The 18,451-nt window shown below is 39.6% G+C and overlaps 1 protein-coding gene across 1 annotated transcript in view; it reads left to right on the top strand.

Annotated features, from left to right (window-relative positions):
- The first annotated feature begins 513 nt into the window (after positions 1 to 513).
- The window catches only part of PNLIPRP3 (pancreatic lipase related protein 3), a 30,120-nt gene continuing 12,182 nt past the window's right edge, over positions 514 to 18,451 (top strand). The window contains exons 1-5 of the mRNA XM_019725304.2: positions 514 to 707; positions 8,898 to 9,052; positions 13,681 to 13,800; positions 14,372 to 14,503; positions 16,062 to 16,170. Of these exons, the coding sequence (XP_019580863.2) occupies positions 659 to 707; positions 8,898 to 9,052; positions 13,681 to 13,800; positions 14,372 to 14,503; positions 16,062 to 16,170 (565 nt within the window). The 5' untranslated portion in view covers positions 514 to 658. The remainder of the gene's footprint in view (positions 708 to 8,897; positions 9,053 to 13,680; positions 13,801 to 14,371; positions 14,504 to 16,061; positions 16,171 to 18,451) is intronic.

Here is an 18,451-nt window from a genome sequence, read left to right as displayed (position 1 = left end):
TCCCCATTTTACAGCTGAGGAAAGGCACAGTGAGGTTTACTAGCCCAAGGTCACTGCTCATAAATGGCAGAGCCAGAATTTGGATCCGGGTGGTCAGGCTCTAGAGTAGGTAACAGCAAATACTACGTTATATTGCCACACAGGTAAGACAGACAGATTAGCCGTGTTCATTATTTAGCTCACTTGTAATTTAGCAGGGACTGTTGATATTAAGTAGATGTTTGCACTCAGAAATGTATTAGGGAAAAAATGCTCAAAGTGTATAGTCCTGGTTTGGAAAATGTTTACCTTTTGAATGTTTGTTATGTAGCATCCCAAAGCCTTAAAATAACTTTCAAGGGTGACTCATTCTGTGCTTACCCAAAATATTACTAACGATGAAACAGCAAGACCTCAGAACTTTTAATCACCAATCACACCATGCAAGACACACCCCGCTAATTATCTCTCTTACTGTGAAGCTAGGTGTCTTACTATGGCACATTCACTTTGCAGAGCACAGAATTCAAAGTGCTGTGAGCTCCATAGTCTCCTGGACCTAGAACTTAAATAGTGAGTGGTGTCATTTTGAAGAAAACTGCTGAATATTTTATAGCAAGGTGACTTTACAAGTAAAAATCTTCAAGAAGATTTTATGTGACTTTAAAAGTCAACTTAGATGTTTGGAATTTGGATTGCTGCACTCTTACTCTTTGGCACGTCGACAGGTAAGACTCACAATTTATAATAAGTTCCTTAAAAATAATGAGTATATTCAAAGTCCGGGTCAATTACCCAAAATGTAATTGACCTGGACTTTGAAATATTGGCTTTGTTTATATTTTAATTTACTTGCATAAAAATGTCTAAGGAAAATTAATACATCGGTTTTATAATAATGAATCTAAGAGCATATGAGAAGCGTCTATTTCCAATAATATAAAAGTTGCTGGATAGTCTTGTACATGGCTTCCAGCTCTGCCATATACTAGCCTTATGGCCTCAGTCAAGTAACTTATCCATTAAAGTCTCAATTTCTTCATTTCTAGGATGGATACGTAGCGGTAAATAAGACAGTATATATTTCCTATCTCAGTACCTGACTCACAGCAAATGCTCAATACATGTTTGAATGAATGAATGATTAATACTGATTGGAACTTCCATGTTGATTTTTTCCATTTGTGTCATGGTTGTGTGAAGGGATTTTGGTCTTGGACATTTCTTATACATTAACTCAATATTCATCGACTTGTGCTCTTTATACTATGAACTTGCTATGCATTTACTATATAATAGTTATTGGTTTTGTCTGTTGTTACCACCCTGGTTCAATATTGTAGCCAGAGGCACAATAAAAGTTAGTTGATATGTTTTAACCAAAATAGAATCAAAGAATTTCGGTGTTTTTCAGTCCCTCTCCTCCAGCTCTCCTCTGTGGGATAAAAACTGAAAGGAATGGAGCTATCATTAGTTTTAGGATATACCAGGAACTCTGCTCTCTTTTCTATGATTTTCCTGCCCCAGGACAGTCCTGTTTGAAGGCTGAAAACAGTGAGACTGATGAGTTCCAGAACAAAAAAGAAGTGAGCGAAGTATGCCCTGATCTGTTTTCTTATATTGTCATTTTCTCTGCTTCAGTGGCATCTCCTCCTTCCAGAGCCTTCTTTGCTATCTCCACTCACAGCCCACCTCTCAAAATACTCTCTGAACAAGGATGCTGATGCATTTTTTAATTAGCAAACACAGTCACCTACTATGTGCTAGGCACCGTGTTAAGCTCTGGAGACACAGTTGTGATTGATACAGCTTCCCTGCAGGCCTTCAGAAATGTTTGCTTTTCAATACAGAGTGACTTCTGTTTGGAAGCTCATTGAATTTAAGCACAAATTGTAAAATGGCAGGTACCAGAGGACTGAATGCAAATGCTATAAATGTAATAAATGCAATATAGGTAATGATACAAATGTGATGTAGACTCAATTTTTTTTATTTTGGCAGCTTGGTAAAGGACATATGTTTGTAGTATATATCATCTAAAAAATACTTTGTTTGGCAGCTCTCTCCTCACTTACCTAGTTTAAATCCCATGGTCAATCATAATCGCTCCTTAGTGTACACATTAGACTTCTCTGATGTTCTCGCTTCACTTGGCTTAACCATGACCTTGATTAAATCCAGCACTTTGCCTACTTTGTGCCTGCACCTGTGCACCTGAATCTACCTGGAATTCTATGTCTCCCTGTGATTCTATGGTTATTAAACTCAAGTGGACCCTAAAGCTGCAGAGCCATCATACTGTGCTTCCCAAATCCATTCATTTTCCGAGGTTCCTGGGTTATTTCATTGTTCTCCCCTCTATTCAAACCTCAACACCTTCCTGCTCATTAGCACTCCTGGCTGATGGCCTTATTTCCTATTTCAATAAGAAAATAGAAACAAAGACAAGAGACCTTCCATAAGCTCCCAGCACCACACCCATCTAGCTGTCTACCTATATCTGCCCATACACTCTGCCTTCTCTCTGCCCCTACACGCATGCTCCCAGGAAAGATCACACTTCATCCCACGTATCAGACCCCATCTCCTCTCACCCACTCAAGGACAATACCCAACAATACTCCCTTCTATTTCTCCTGCTTCACTGATCTTCTTCCTCTTTCCTGGATCATTCCCAGCAGAACACAAACATACTGAGTTCTCCCATCTTAAAAACGTCACTTGTGATTTGTCTTTCTGGGGCTTTCTGTTTCTCCTCCCCTTCTTTCATGTACTGTCTCCCATCAGGCTTAAACCCTGCCCCTCCACTGAAACCGCACCTGTCATGATCACCCCCATGTTGATAAGCCAGTGGTCATCTAGTTGGGCTTAGCAGTATTTGGTACTCCCAATTGCTCCCTCCCTTGGCAGTCCATTTTTAGGTTGGCTTCTAGGATGCCGCGCATCCTAGGTTTCCTCCTACTTCTCTGACCGCTTCTTGGCAGTCTTCTTTGCTAGTTCCTCCTCATATTCCTGATTTTTAAATGATGAAGTGGGACTCACTCTTTAGACCGTCCATGCACCATCCCTCTTCTTTGCCTGCAATCTCTCCCTTGGTAACCACATCCATACTCATGGTTTTAAACACTGTCTTTAATGAAATTTACATTTATACTTCCCTCTGATCTCCCTGGAATTTCAGTCTCATATATCCAACTGTCTCTGTGACATTTCCACTTACGTATCTAACTCATATGAAAGCTACATATCCAAAACTGAGCTATTGATCTGTACCCCAAATCTGTTCCTCCAAGTTTTCCCCATCCCAATTAAAGGGCAACTCCAGTCTCCCAGGCACTTCTGTGATGAACCTTGATATCATCCTTGACTTTTCATTCTACGACACCTCACTGCCAATTAGTCAGCAAATTCGTTGGATCATCCTTCAAAATCTGTCCGGAACCTTACCACTTCTCACCACCTCCGCTGCTACCGCCATGATTTTAGGCACTATTGTGTCTTATGTAGTTTACTTCAATAGCCTACCTGAAGGTAGAGGTCTCTCTGCCTCTACCTTTGGCTGCTTCAATCTGTGCTCAACCCGGAAGCTAACAAGTCAGTCTGTGTCGCTTTACTGCCCAGAGCCCTCCAATGGCTTCTCATCTCACTTCCGAATAAAAGCCAGCGTACTTCCAAGGACCTCCCAGGTGCTGCATGCTTTAGCCCTGTTACCTCTCTAGCATCACCCCTTGCTACTTGTCCACCATCCTTTATTCAAACCCTTGGGGGCCAGATGCGCTCCAGAATTCAGATATTCTTCGGAGTTTAGAAAGGGACTATGGCAAGTTGGTTGTATAACAGAAAACGCACAGAGGAGTCTGGGGCAGCACTCTGTATACAACCACATGTCTATTTCTGTAGTAAAATTTACAAATATTCATAGTTAATGAGAGAAAGACTAGATATTGCCTTAGGTCAGTTTTTGCTGACAAATGAGTTTGTTGCAAACTAGAAAACAAACAAACAAACAACAGAAAAGCCCTAAACCCCACTTTTGTTCCCCAGAGACTCTTAGGTTTTGAAATTGCAGAGTGAGGTGCTGTGGACCTGTGTCTCCCCGTTCCCTCAACTCTGGTCAGGACAGCCTCTGCAGAATTCCTCAGTCACAGCAGGCACGCTCCTCCCTCATGGCCTTGTGCCTTCTCTTCCCTCTGCCTGGAATGTTCCTCCGTCTAGAAATCCTCATGGTTTGCTTCTCACCCTCTTCAGGTCACTATTCAAAAGCCGCCATTTTTAATGAGGTCTTGCCTGACCACCCTACTTGAATTGCAAACCCCTCCTCCCCTAAACACACATGCACCTTCACCCTGCCATGTTGTGTTTCTCCCAGCACTTGCCATATTATACCATATTTTATTTTTTTGTTCTTATTCGTTGTGTGTTCCCCCACCCCTAACTAGGCTGGACTAAGATTATTTTTTCCACTGTTGAGTCGCCAGTGCTGAGAACACCATCTGGCACATAATAGGCACCCAAATAAATATTTCTTGAATGAATTAATGAATCTAATTTCCAGCTTTTCTATGTCATTGGAAAAGACTGCCAATAGTGAGATAGAGAAATGACTCATTTGGAAAGTGGAAATCAGGAAAATATGAGCTAATATACCAATTTATGTGATTTCTTAACCAATTAAAACTAGTTTCATGTAGTAAGCTATATTTCAAATGCTCCTTTAAAGAACTTTTAGGTCAAAGAGGAAAGAAAACACTTCAATTGCAGAATATATCAAAATATAATGACTCAAGAACTGAAGAAACTAGAGAAAGAAACTAGAAAAAGTTGAAGGAAGAATTTAATAAAAATAAAAACAGGTTAATGCATCAGAAAAATAGGAAAAAAACAATATAATTGATAAATGGATGTAGTGGTTACTTAATAAAACTTTAAAAATAGAAAACAGTGATAGCAGATTTAAATAAACAAAGAGAAATAGCCACAGGTATGGAAGACATTAAAATGATTATACTTTGTAGAAATTCATGCTAAGAGAAGTGAAATTCTAGGTGAAAATCCTCCTCTTTACATCAAAATAAATCTCAGATAGCTGAACATTTAAAAGTAAAAGAATGAAACAATAAAAATATGAAAAGAAAACAGGGACATTATTAATTATGTTGGAGTAAGAAATGCTTTCTAAACAAGACAAAACCCCAAAGCTATAAAGGAAAAGGTTGATCATTTTGTTGAATAAAATGTAAAACTTCTATATGACAAAAGGTAAAATCCATAAGACAAAAATATAAACAACAAACTAGAATATCTTTCCTAAATACCTGACTCAAAAGGGGCAGATCTCTCCACTATTCAAAGAAGTTTTATAAATAAATAAGAAAAAAAAAAAACTTTAGAAAAATGTGTATAGGACACGAAGATGTACAAATGGCCAGAAATGCACAAAAAGATATTCAAGTGTATAGATAATTAAAGAAATGCAAATTAAAATGATAAAAGGTTTTCATTCTGGTGGTACATACAAAAATTTATTAATAAAACTGTTCCCCCTTGCACAGTAGATTGTATTACTGTTCCCCACTATTTATTCTCCTTCCCTGGAAGAGGATTCTGCAGTCCCACATTTGACCATGGGACGTGGCAGAGAACAGTGCCAAGTCTGAACGCTGCTTAAAGAGCCTTTGCATCATTCAGCCATTACATCCTCTTCCTCTGTCCCAGGAGCAACATGTTCGGAACAGGATCTGCTCCATTAGCTTGGATCATAGAAGGAAGAAGGCTGGTAAATCAGAGCCACAGCCAACCTAAAACCATTGCAGCCAAAATATAACATGGACGAGAAATATCCTCAATATTTGTAAACCAATGACAAGCTATTTGTCACCAGCAAAAGCTAATTAACGTACTTCCAATTCCACTTAGCGACAGAGTGATCTGCATTATGGTTCATTTTTTTTCTTACAATTTAATAGCAATAAAACATTGGGCAAGATGACCACTTTCTAAGTCTTCATTTCTTCACATATATGACACACAGGGCTTAGGCTGTCTTTGCTATTTTAATTATTATTAATGAGACAAAGAAATGAGATGACATAATTTGGTAAAGAGCAATTTTTTTTTTTACTTTTGTGACTTTTTCTTATGATAAGGTAGTTCACGCTCATAATTGAAAATTTGAGACCATAGATAAACATAAAGAAGAAAATAGAAACCACAGTCTCACCATTGTTAATATTTTGGTGCACTTCCTCTGAATTTTATTTTTCCCCATACATTTTAAACGAAACTACACATAATTCTTTAACCTGCCTTTTCCCACTAACATATTCTCGCTTTTGTTACAAGTTTCATTACAAATTCCCTGTAAATCTTTCAAATGGCTGCATAATATCTTTAATTCTATCATTTTAAAACTATATCCTTTGTTGGCCATTTAAGTTATTGGCCCAATTCCAACTTATTAATTTTATAGTAAACATCTTTTTTTTTTCTGAGTACTTTAATGCCTTATGATGTTGATCAGTCTCCTCATCACATCTCGTTTATTCTAACTTGATGCCCTATTTACCAGTATGTCTTTGTGGAATAAGGGCATGATAACCAATAAGCTTGGTAAGTTGTAAACAGAGAAAACACAATATTTACAATAATCTTCATTTCAAAATTCAAACTTTCTTCCATAGACTGGACAATATAGTTGAGAATTTGGGGTGAGGGAAGCCATGAGATGCAAAAAAATAAAGGAAAAACAAGGTTGTATGAGAAAGACAAAACCCAAATGTGAAATCATTGGCCCAAATTAGAACTGGATATATGTGTGTTTCAAGAGAAAAAACAGAATGGATTCCAGGCAGGAGATATATTGTTCGACAAGCCATACTATACTAGGAATATATTGAGGAAGGTACATGTTTGCACTTCCAATAAGACAAAAGAAAGGCAACCAGAGAAACCAGGAAAACAAAACTGGCACCAGAAAGGCCTGATCCAAATACGGAGCAAACTAAAATGACACTTATTTTGAGCAATTCGTGTAGAAGAGAAGAGAATTCATTTGAATAGTCTCCTTTGAAGGAAATGGATCTGAACAATAAAAGTGCAGGGAAGGGAATGTAATTACAGCATGCTAGCTGGCTCTGGAAGGAAAAATATTTATCTAGTCAGAATAATATAAATTGTTTATTGATTTTTTTTTTTTGAATCAGCCTACAGACAAAACATGGAAGACTTAATTATGATTACAGAACAAAGTCTGAATGTTATCAGTCTTGACACAGTGACAGTGGAAGTGCAGCTGACAGACTTTGGAAGATGGAAAGAAGGAAGGGAGGGAGAGGCCACAGCACTTAACACTTCATCTTGCAAAAGTAGGGAGTCAAGTTATAAGGAATCTGAGGTATGGATCAAGAAATGGAAGATAACTAAGTTTACAGTGGAAGCCCACAAATGAGCTAAAAAGAGTGTTAGACTGTGTAGGAGGAGGAGTTGATAGAAAGTGGAGAGGACGGCCTGGCTATTGAGCTGTTGTCCTTGGGCTTCAAGCTGGCCCTTGCTGTGCTAGCACTGGGACAGGGCAGGCACCGTTCCACATTTCAAACACTCCCGAGAGGCGCTGTCAATAAAGACCCTAGAGGGACACGGAGGTTCCAAGAGAGAGGAGAGAGGTGTTCCTTCCTGTTTGCTCCTGGTTCCTGTCTGTGTGTTTCCAGAAATGGGTTTTCACTCCAGCACAGTCATTCTAATAACAGCCATTGGTTCCTTTTGCAGTTTTTCAAATACTCTAAGAACCAGATACATGATGCCCACTCAAAGATGCCAGCAATAGTGAGATAGCAGCCCTCCTCGGGCCCAAATCCCAACTCTGGAGAACCAGCACTCCCTCCCCCATCTCGCAGCCCTTCCCCACATTTCCACTTTTCAGTAACTCATCCTCTTCTATTTCTTTCACCAGCCCTGGAGCTGGTAGCTGCTGCCTGCAGTTACCCCCTCTGAGCTACTTACAGGCTCCCCTTTTGTCTTCAGTTCTCTGATACCTGATTAATAACAATTCATTATCTCTCACAGTTAAAATAATTGGTGTGGATTCTATTTCTAGCCCTAATCCTGGCTGATGGGGGGGGGGGGGTATGGTTAAATCCTCATTTATTATTGCAGCAAGTTAATAGATCATGTGTGGCTAAAGTTGATCAATTGAAATTGGTAGTGTACGCACATTGTATATAATATGTAAGTAACCATAGGAAGAACTGCAGACATGTTTAAAATGGTCGCCTCTGGGGAAGGGGTTGGGTTTGGGGGTGGGCAGGGGATGTTGTTCATCTGTACATGTTTTTTTTAAAAATATACAAATATTTCTTTCATTAAAAAATAATTTTAATTTCCTATTCTTCCTCTTTACATTTATGTGGAATCTCATTCTTAGAGAATGGAGAAAATGCAAAACCTTGTAAAATTTTGAAATTAAAAGCTGGTGGATTTGAGAATCTAAAAGTTATTTAGTAGTTTTTGATAAATGATAGAAAATCCTCGAGATCAAGTCTTCAAACAGTCTAACCAATACTAATACATCATCAAAGTGAATAGATTATAATTAATGTAATAAATAATAACAATTGAATAAATATAGATTCTAATCATAATTAAATAAATTGAACTATCTCTCCATGAAACAGCATGAAATGAAGTTATTTGTTTTTGAGTATTAAATGAAAATGAAAAGGAGAGTCATCGTGGAATCTACACAGGTTCTAATATGTGGGGGTCATAATATGTGGGGGCCGGGGCTATTTTTTGAAGAGAAGTTCCCTGAACCAGATTTGTTTAACTTAAAGATTAATTTCAGTTAATCCTCAGAGTGGGAAACACAGCCTCTCGGTGGGCCTGGTTCCTACAATACTGCCACTCCATCTTTTTTGTTGCAGGAAAAGAAGTTTGCTATGAAAGGGTGGGATGCTTTAAAGATGGCTTACCATGGTCCGGGACTTTGTCAAGACAGTTGGCAGGTTTACCCTGGTCTCCAGAGAAGATAAACACTCGCTTCCTACTCTATACTAGACGTAACCCCAAAGTCTATCAGGTAAGCTAACTTGCTGCCTTCACACATAGGTTATTCTGAAATATAAGCTGTAGCTATAGATATAGAAGACAGAGATGCAGTAACCTATTCTGGCATACACCGTTTATTTCAAGGCAAATATTTCATTTTATAATTGTGAGCCAGATTTTTTTCTCATACTATTTTTCCTAGTGTTTAAATATGAAGATAGATCGGAATATGTTGTCTCCTATGAGATAAATTTGATATTTTGTTCAGTTAATACATTAATTGAGAGCCTTCCACTTGTAAGACCGATCAAGCAACAGTACCTATTATGTATTAGATTGAATAAACAAGACAGTGTTTTAAGTGTATTATATTAGGGGAAATGGGGTGTGTAAACAAATACCTTTATTGCAACACAAATTATGATCTGTGATGTTAGGTACAATAAAAGACTCTGGGAACGCAGTAAGGAAGGGCTTACCTTCCCCTTGGGGGTGGGGATGGTAACCAGGAAAGGCTTTGAGGAGGACACACATTCGAGGCGTGTCCTGAAGATGGGCAGGATTTTCATGAGCAGAGACACAGGAAATGGCAAAGAAAATGGCAAGGACAAACATTGTGTTAGATGAGGGACAGAGAGGAAGTTCTTGAATGGAGAGTTAGTTAGAAAAGTAATTTAGAGACAAATCATAGAATTCCTTCCAAAGGAGTTTGGATTTCACCCTGGGAGCCACGAGGCCTCACTGAGAGTTTTTAAAGAGGCTTTCGGACATTTGCTCTGGCTGAAGTGTACCTTCTTGCCCGGAGCTGGGAGAGCCTGGAGGTGACTGCCAGACCATCTAGCACTATGCTACAGGTAGCCACTACCTACATGTAGCTATTACGATTAAATACAATTTAAAAATTAGTTCTTCGGCTACACCAACCCCATCTCAAGCGCTCACTAGCCACACATGGCTGGTGGCTACCATACTGGACAGTGCACATAGCGAATATTTCCATTATCACAGAAAGTTCTATTTGGCAGCATTGACCCGAACGTGATGGTGCAATTGGATCAGACATAGGGGACTAGCCTGAGCCAGAGTCATGAGACTGAGTGTGATAATGGAAGACTGACAGGATAAACATCATAAACTGTCCTGAGATTTCACACACGAGTGAATGGAAGAATAATGACCCTCGTAGCAGGAAAATTGGAGGTGAAAGAGAATAAGTTCAATTTTGAAGCGGTCAGGTTTGGGCAGGCTTTGGGAGCTGTTAGTCTTACAGCTTAGGGGGCAGTCCAGAGCTGGAGAAAGAGATTCCAAAGTCTGTTATCCAGAGGTGAAAGTTGAAACCCAAAGAATGCGTGCAATCTCAGGGGCAGAGAAAAAGGCATGAGACTAGAACCAGTAGAGCATCTGTATTTAGGGAGCAGGTGGGAAAGGGGGTCAGAGAAAGATCATTTACGGTCTTTATTGTGTCTGTGACCTTGAGGCTTGATGTCCAGCAGAGCCGTGACACAAAGGGCAGGCCTTGCCAGCCCAGACAACCTTCTGCTATGCCTCACACCATACAAACATAATCTGATTTTTAGCTGTCTCCTTACCAGACACACACATACATGTGTGCACACAGCTCTTTGCCAAAATACGCCATCTGCTCTGTAGATGACAACTCTATCAAAAAGCAAAGAGTGCAATATTACTCACTATGAAAAATGAAATTCTGATAGCTACTACAACGTGGATGAACTTTGCAAACATTTTGCTAAGTTAAAAACGCCAGACACAGAAGGACAAATATTGTATGATTCCAGTTAGATGAGGTACCCGGAATAGTCAAATTCACAGAGACAGAAATAGTCATTACTGAGGGGCAGGGAGTAGTGGGGTATTTGTTTCATGGGTACAGAATTTCAGTTTGGGATGATGAAAAAATTCTGGAGATGGGTGGTGGTGATGGCTGTACAACAATGCAATTGACTTAATGCTACTAAACTTAAAAATTATAACTTTTATGTGATGTATATTTTACCACAATTTGTAAAATGTAAATAGAATCTCTGTGGGTGGGGCACTCTGTTGATTCAGGACTTTCAGGATATATGTGTCCATTCAGGACTAACTGTAGCCCCTGGTCTTGACCCTCAGTCCTCATAAAACTCACTGGTCCTTCATTTCTCTGCCCAGTGGCCGTGCACTTGAACCTTGCAGAGCACAGGCACTAAGACAGAAGATGATGAGCACTAGTCTTAGGGCGTGGCTGGACCCTAAAGGCAAGGAAGAGAATATCAGAAACCAAATGCTTTCCTAATAAAAGGACCGGAAAAACAGTGTTCAGCATGTCTTCTCCACTCCCTTCCACATGGAAAGGATCATGTGTAACAAACCAGATCTATTCTGGAATTTCACAATGGATAGAAGCCTGAGGGTTTGCTGTTAAAGTGTCTTTTAACAACAGCTAGTATATAGGATGAGTCAAGGTGTTATACTAAAAAAAAAAAAAAAAAAAAAAAAAGGATTGTCTGAGGCTTAACCCATATGCTGTACTATATAATGGCTGCCTTTATTTAAGAGAAAGCAGGATAAACTATGCAATGGTTTAACACACACTTTTCCTGGAGGGAGGAATTGTTAAGGGGAAATATGGTGCAATAAAGTTGGTCTGAGAGTCACCGGTCTTCACAGCTACGTACCTTTCTGCAAGAATAAAACAACTCACTTCCATCACGAATCCCTCACTCTTTAACCTAGAGTGGCTCATGCAGACACTAGGGGTGATGCACATTTTGCATAATTTTGGTAGTTTCTGTGCCTGTAGCCATTGTCAAGGCTGAAACATACCGACCTGGTGACTATTTTATTACTGAAAATGAGATCACCTGTAGAAAGGCTTGCTCTCATACCCATTAGGCTTGAGTCTCCTCAAAGACAAGAACGTTAAGAGAAAAGGCTCCAGCGCCCAGCTAACCACTGATACTTAATCAGCCCTTTCTCTGGATAATCTGTCTGTTCTGACACCCTTTTTAGTTTCTCTCCTTGTGGCAGCAGGATCCCCGTTGTCTTCTTTTGATTCCATGATGTTTGGCATTTCCCATTTTCTAGGTTAGTATGCTGTTTTACAGGGTGTGCCAGATGGAATGCAAAGTGAACAAAATGTTTTTTCTGCCTTTTCTACTTTATTAAATTCCTCAGTGGCTTTTGTGACAACGGAGGATGCTCGGATCCCACAAAACGTGTGCAATTGCCACTTTGAGACTTGCCCGAGGTTCTACTTCTTCAAACTATTCTCTTGACTGGGGAAAGCCTAAACAAACTTTTTCTATTAAATTCCTCTTCAAAATAGGGGTTTTTCTGGTGTAGAAACAGGAATATAGTAGGTGTTCAGGGGGGCTCCAGCTACAGTTGAGTATCTGGATTCTTTTAGGTACGTAAATGGACAAGTGCTTTTGCACTTGGATTCCATTATTTAGCAGAGGAGTGCTTCCTGGAAAGCCCAAGTACAGTTGATTTTATTACCTGCCTCAGTAAATCCCGCATCTGATCTGAGCCTTTTCAGTAGAGAACTCTATGATCAGATCACAACTTGAGAGCCCAGCGGTTTAGCACATGACTTCAGAGAAAAACCATATGGGTCTGAACCCTTGTTCAGGACTCACTTAGCTGTAGTACTTTTGGACAAGTGACTTAATCTCTCATTGTGTCCCTTCCTGGTTTATAAAATTGGTACCTACCTCACTGTGTTGTGAGGGTTCACTGAGCTGCTCTATAAAGTACTTAGAACAATTCCTGACACATATGCAGATGTATTAGCCATGTTATAATTGCTGTGAACACCGACATAGGATTCGCATAATCATTTGCTTACAGTCTTGGAGATACTTTAACTAACCAGTGAGTTGTATGATTAATTGCACATCACTTTTATGCACAGGCAGCCGGTAACAGGCTCTTAGTTTGAATTTCATAAGTATCTATAGTGTGTTGCTCTCTAATTACAGGATTCACTATTGTCAAACTTGCTATTTGCTGATTATTCATTTTTTTCCTCAGTACAATTGCTTATACTTGTGCATATTAATCTTCCTGTTAATAAAAAAATTACATAAATTCATAGTATTCTAATGTGTTTGGGAGTTTGATTATGAAAACAACCCAACAAAATATAAATACTAAAGAATATTTAATGTAATCACATACAATTATCTGCAATAGGCTGTTGTCTTTCATGTGGTGAGATTCTAACCTCCATTCCTCACTCATAAATTGGGGTGGACAGTCTGTTTTGCCACCCTTGTTGCGTGTTTCTAAGTGTCAGATAAGACAATTTTCATGAATTACATTGACAACTGAGAGGTGTTATACAAAAGTAAGGCTTACTGAAATTCTGATTGAAACTGATCCAACATGGTTTTACAAACATTGTCTTAAAACCAAACATTTTTATTTCCTTTCCTCATGATTAAATTTGTATATTGCATTTTGCAATGCATTAATCATTTCTGGGTACCTTTGCAGTATGTGGCAGTCACTGTTTCTTTGGTAAAAATGTATTAAAGAAGGTAGTTAAATATTAAATTTAGTGGAAGACTTTTGAGCAGATTTAGAGTAATTCTACTAAATGTTAAATGATTGTTGAATTATTATTTTACCTTAATCTCTTTTCACTTGAAACAGGAGATCAGTGCAGTTAATTATCTAACTATCCAAGCCTCACACTTCAGAACAGACAAGATGACCCATATCAACATACCTGGATGGAAATCAGATGGAAAATGGCAGCAAGACATGTGCAATGTACGATGTGGATAAGCTCTTCTTTACATTGTTCACATTATCCCAAGGCCTCAGACGAGTTGTCCATTCCCTATTTATTTTAACTTATTATGAATTGCATAGGTTATAATGACAGCATATGTTTAAAAATCATTTTTTGGTAAATTCTCACCTTTCACAACAGATTGACTGGTATGATCAATTTCTCATTTGAGGTAAAAAAATTTCTAAGTTCACTCCAAGAAATTTATTTTCCTCTCTTCTACTCCAGATTAATAGACTGCTAGCATAGCAAGCAGTTAATTATTTATAAGGCCATATACAGTGTGGTGGAGTCGGGCTGTCTGAATTCATATCATGATTCTACTTACTAGCTGGGCAAGTTAATTAACCTACCTGTACCTCAGTTTCCTGATCTGTAAATGAGGATTAAATAAATTAATCGTTGTAAAGGGTTAGGACAGGACCTAGCATGTAGTAGGTTCTCAGCTCCTGTTAGTGTGGTTGCTTATTATGGAATCAATTGTTCAGGCACTTTGCTTTTCTTTTAATTCTTCACTTCTTTAATGCTTGTACTAAATCTTTGTACCAGGTGTTGCTAAAAGTGGAAGATGTGAACTGCATTAATTTACACTGGATTAACGGTTCACGGGAATACATCCATGCCGTAAACAATCTCCGCGTTGCTGGGGCTGAGGTGGCTTATTTTATTCATGTTCTCATGGTAAGGAGAGTTATTTTTAAAAAAATTATATTTAATTGGTTTTACATCATAACACCAAGAATTTGGGGCAGTTTTATGTTCTTTTTATTAGCTCACATGAGTCCCAATCATGTGAAATAATCAGCATTCCTGTATGGTAGCCAGAAAAGGGAAGTGACTTCTTGTGACAATGCCTGTGGGTATACAAAGGGCCACTTGGTGGCAGTGCCCCTTCACAGGCCCCTCACCAAAGGCTTTGCCCTCACTTTCCCCTCCCCCAAGGTTGCTACCTTGGTTAGCATGTAGGACCATCTTGGTTAGTTTTCATAACATTGTAAACCTATCTTTAATGAATATTAACTGTTTCCATCTTGTGGACACTATGTGTTTAAAATGTGAAGTGCATTTACTTACAGAAATTGTGTTCTGTAGCGGTAAATTAGGCCTATAGGCCAGTCCAGGCACAACTCTTTAACCTACACATTTCTAAAAGAATAAAATAGACTTTGCTATTTATAAGGGCTATACCCTGAGACATTTATAAATCTCCAAATGCTCCACCATTGTAGAAAGTAATTTCCCACCATAAAATGCAGTGAAGTAAAACTAAAGATTGATGACCCTTTCAGATTCTTAAGGAGGGTTCACTCATTCATTCGACAAATATTTTACTGTGCACTTGCTGTGAGCTGGGCACTATTCTAGGTACTGAGGGGACACGGTGACCCAGACCGTGTCTGCTCTGACCAAGTGTAGGGACAGTGCTGTGAAGAAATCCAAGGCAATGGGATGGAGAGTGACAAAAGTGGCAGCTAACTGAGATGGGTGGACAGGGAAGGTGCTATTGGAACTCCAAGCACAGTTAGGAAACAGCCTGGAGGAGAATCAGGGAGCCCACTACCCATCACCTCCCCCCACACACACACATTACTCCTGGACACGCTTGTCTATCTGTTCTTCCTACTCTTTCAGGAGAGACTGGGGTGCAAGGAGGCATTTAGAGGGGCTCTTGGTTCACAAAGAATGAAATCGGTTTCATCTCTTCTCTGGGGCAAACCAGTCATAAGCTTTTGTGAATTTCTTCGTTGACCCTGGAGCCTGAGTTATGGGCTCCTCTAGGTCCTGTGTCATCTCAGATGTTTGCTCGAGTTCCCTTAAACTGAAGGAGACAGACACAGGCCAGGTGGGTAGAAGCATGGGTGTGAGCCACCTGTGACCATGTTGGGGACGTGCCAGAAGGGCTGGGTCTCAGGAAGGATGGGCGTGAGCTGGAAGCCACAGACCACAGACGCCGTCCCTGGGCTGCTCTCCTGCTCCCAGCGACCGTGCAGCCCCTTAGCACAGGGAGAGGGGCTCTGGCAGAAGGAATTCCTCCAGGCCTGACTGACGCGCTCTACTTCAGCCACATAAGGGTACAGGTGGAGGTAGAGGTCGTTTTTGTCACTTTATCAGTCCCGGTCCTGTATGTGAGAGGGAGAGACATGTCAGCTCCTTTTTTATATTAAGTGCACGTAAGCCATTCTACCTGTTCTTTTAAAAATACTTGTTCTGTTTTCCTTTAAAAAAAAAATCCCATCAGAAAGAATCTGGATATTCCCCTTCTAAAGTGCACTTGATTGGCCACAGCCTGGGAGCTCATCTGGCTGGGGAAGCTGGGTCACGGACACCAGGCCTCGGAAGAATAACTGGTAAGCCTGCCGGGGAGTGGGGCTTTGAATTTGTTTGCAGTTGTTTACACATGAAATCAAGTATCTGAACACCCGATGAAGTACCAGAAGCAAATGTAAAATACAAGGAACTGTGATTCACCTAAACTAAAACTAAAACAAGTGCTTTCAAAGCATGAGGCTGTAGATCCAAGTTCAAGGGTGTTCACTGCAGCATTATCTGTGATGGCAAAGTAATGGAAACTGTGTGACTGGCCACCTGTCGAGGGTGGTTGGATGAGTTATGACCTCATGCCATGCTTTGCATATTCCATACCCGCTAATACAGAGAATGAGTTAGAGCCCCACCAATGGTTCTGGAAGGTGTCCCTGCCACATCTGGGTCGCAGCTCACCCAATATGCACTGGCAATATGGATCCGGTTTGTTTAAGGCCCGTGCCCATGCCATTCCAGTTGCAAAAAATGTTAATATTACTCCTGGATATACTGTTAAGTCTAAAAATAAGTTTCAGAGTTAAAGTATATACTATGAATTAGGTTTTTGAGAAAGATAATTAATCATTTCCCTTCCCTCCACTCTGACTTCCAAACCAATGGAGTCAGATGGATGAAGATCAAACTATCAGATCCTTTATCGACAAACTGGGCTGGCCTCTCCCTCCTCTGCGTGTCCCATGGACAGTCAACAAGTCTCATGTCTCCTTCATCTGCCTCGTGCCTCTTCAGGCCCTGGCCCCTCTCCATCTCTTGCCAGGATCTTGGCCATCTGGCTGGTACCCCAGCCCAGTCTCCCACAAGTACTGCCAGTGTCATCATCTTTCTAAACACAGCCAGGTCACTCCACTGCTTGAAACTTTCCATTGCCTGAAGCTTTTTAGCTTATCATATAAACATTTCATGTTTCATCATGTGTTTTCAGATTTCTGTGCCTTTGCACATGCTATTGCCCCTCGCCCTAAACATCCACTTAACCCCTTCAAGATGCGTCCCAAATGTGTCTTCCTCAGGTGGAGTTCATTCTCTGTGCTTCCCGTACCCTTTGAAGCATGCTTCTATTATATTTGAAAATGCAAATATTGTAGCACATGGTCTTGTAATTATCCACGCAGCTGTTATTTTCAATAGACTCTGAACTACTTAGAAAGCCTACCTTACCCCACCCCAACTCCAGGCCAGCACATAGGGGTTGCACATTTTGTTTGTTAAAATAATAAACTGCAGTTCTGTGTATACACACACATATTAATACACATATACATGCTTTAAATTAAAATTTTAATTTAAAATATTCTTTTTCTAAAAATAGTTAAGAATTCCAAATTGGGTTTAAAGTATCTTATCTCTGCAATCTCTTGGTATAACAGGCATTCCTGCTAAAAGTTTCCATTCTCCCAGCCCTCTGATCCCAATTCCAACCCCAGCCCACCACCATCATTCTTATTTAGAGTAATAAAATTGTACTTTTATTCTGAAGTCACTGGGTGGCAAAAAAAAAAAAAAAAATACTTTGCTAAGTTTTCAAGTCCTAGGGAAAGAAGAACATGCAACTTGTGAAGATAGACCCTCATGGGGCCAACACAGCCTGTGGGCATTTAAGCCCTAAATTAAAGGGAAAAACATTGCCACACATGTATTAAGAATTCACACCAGGTTACAATAAATTCATGAAGATTTGTTTTCCTTAATTCTTATTTCAAAAACCAGATGGTAAATAATTCCAATTTTTCCTGCCAACTGAATTATCCGTTTGAGTAAATAGAAAACAGTACATTTTGAAAGGCTCTCTGAATGTCCAAAGAATTTATATAATTTGGATGTTGCAATCTAGTTTCCTTCTAAGTGGTTAGTTTAAAAAAAAAAAAATATATGTTTCTTGAGCAACAAAAGAACTCAGACCTCAAGAAAGATTGTAGCTTTATAATAAAACTAGTTTAAAACAAAATCAATTTGATAGATTTTAAGGCATGCATAAGTTTCTGTGTCTATAGTAATTATCTGTAACTCGCTGGGAGTTGTCATAAATGGCTATAGCATGGGGCTGCTCAGCCAAATCAAGGTTTGTTTGTTTTTTTCATCTATAAACAGCTTCAAAGTTTTTCCTATTTGAGAAGGGATTGCTCCCTCTTTGCTGATGCACACATATGCACCCAAATTCATACACACTAATAAACTCAGATCCCCAGTGGTCAAGCTCTAGCTCTGGGCACACAGTAAGTACTTCAGAAATAATTGCTGAATGTGTAAATGAGTGGATATGGGAATGATTGGAACATTTTAGAGACCCCTGGATAGCTCACCTTT

This window comes from Rhinolophus sinicus, linkage group LG07 (assembly GCF_036562045.2).
Source record: "Rhinolophus sinicus isolate RSC01 linkage group LG07, ASM3656204v1, whole genome shotgun sequence".
NCBI lineage: Eukaryota > Metazoa > Chordata > Mammalia > Chiroptera > Rhinolophidae > Rhinolophus > Rhinolophus sinicus.
The sequence above is the reverse complement of the archived record's forward strand: the minus strand, read 5'-3'. Positions and strand labels throughout refer to the sequence as shown.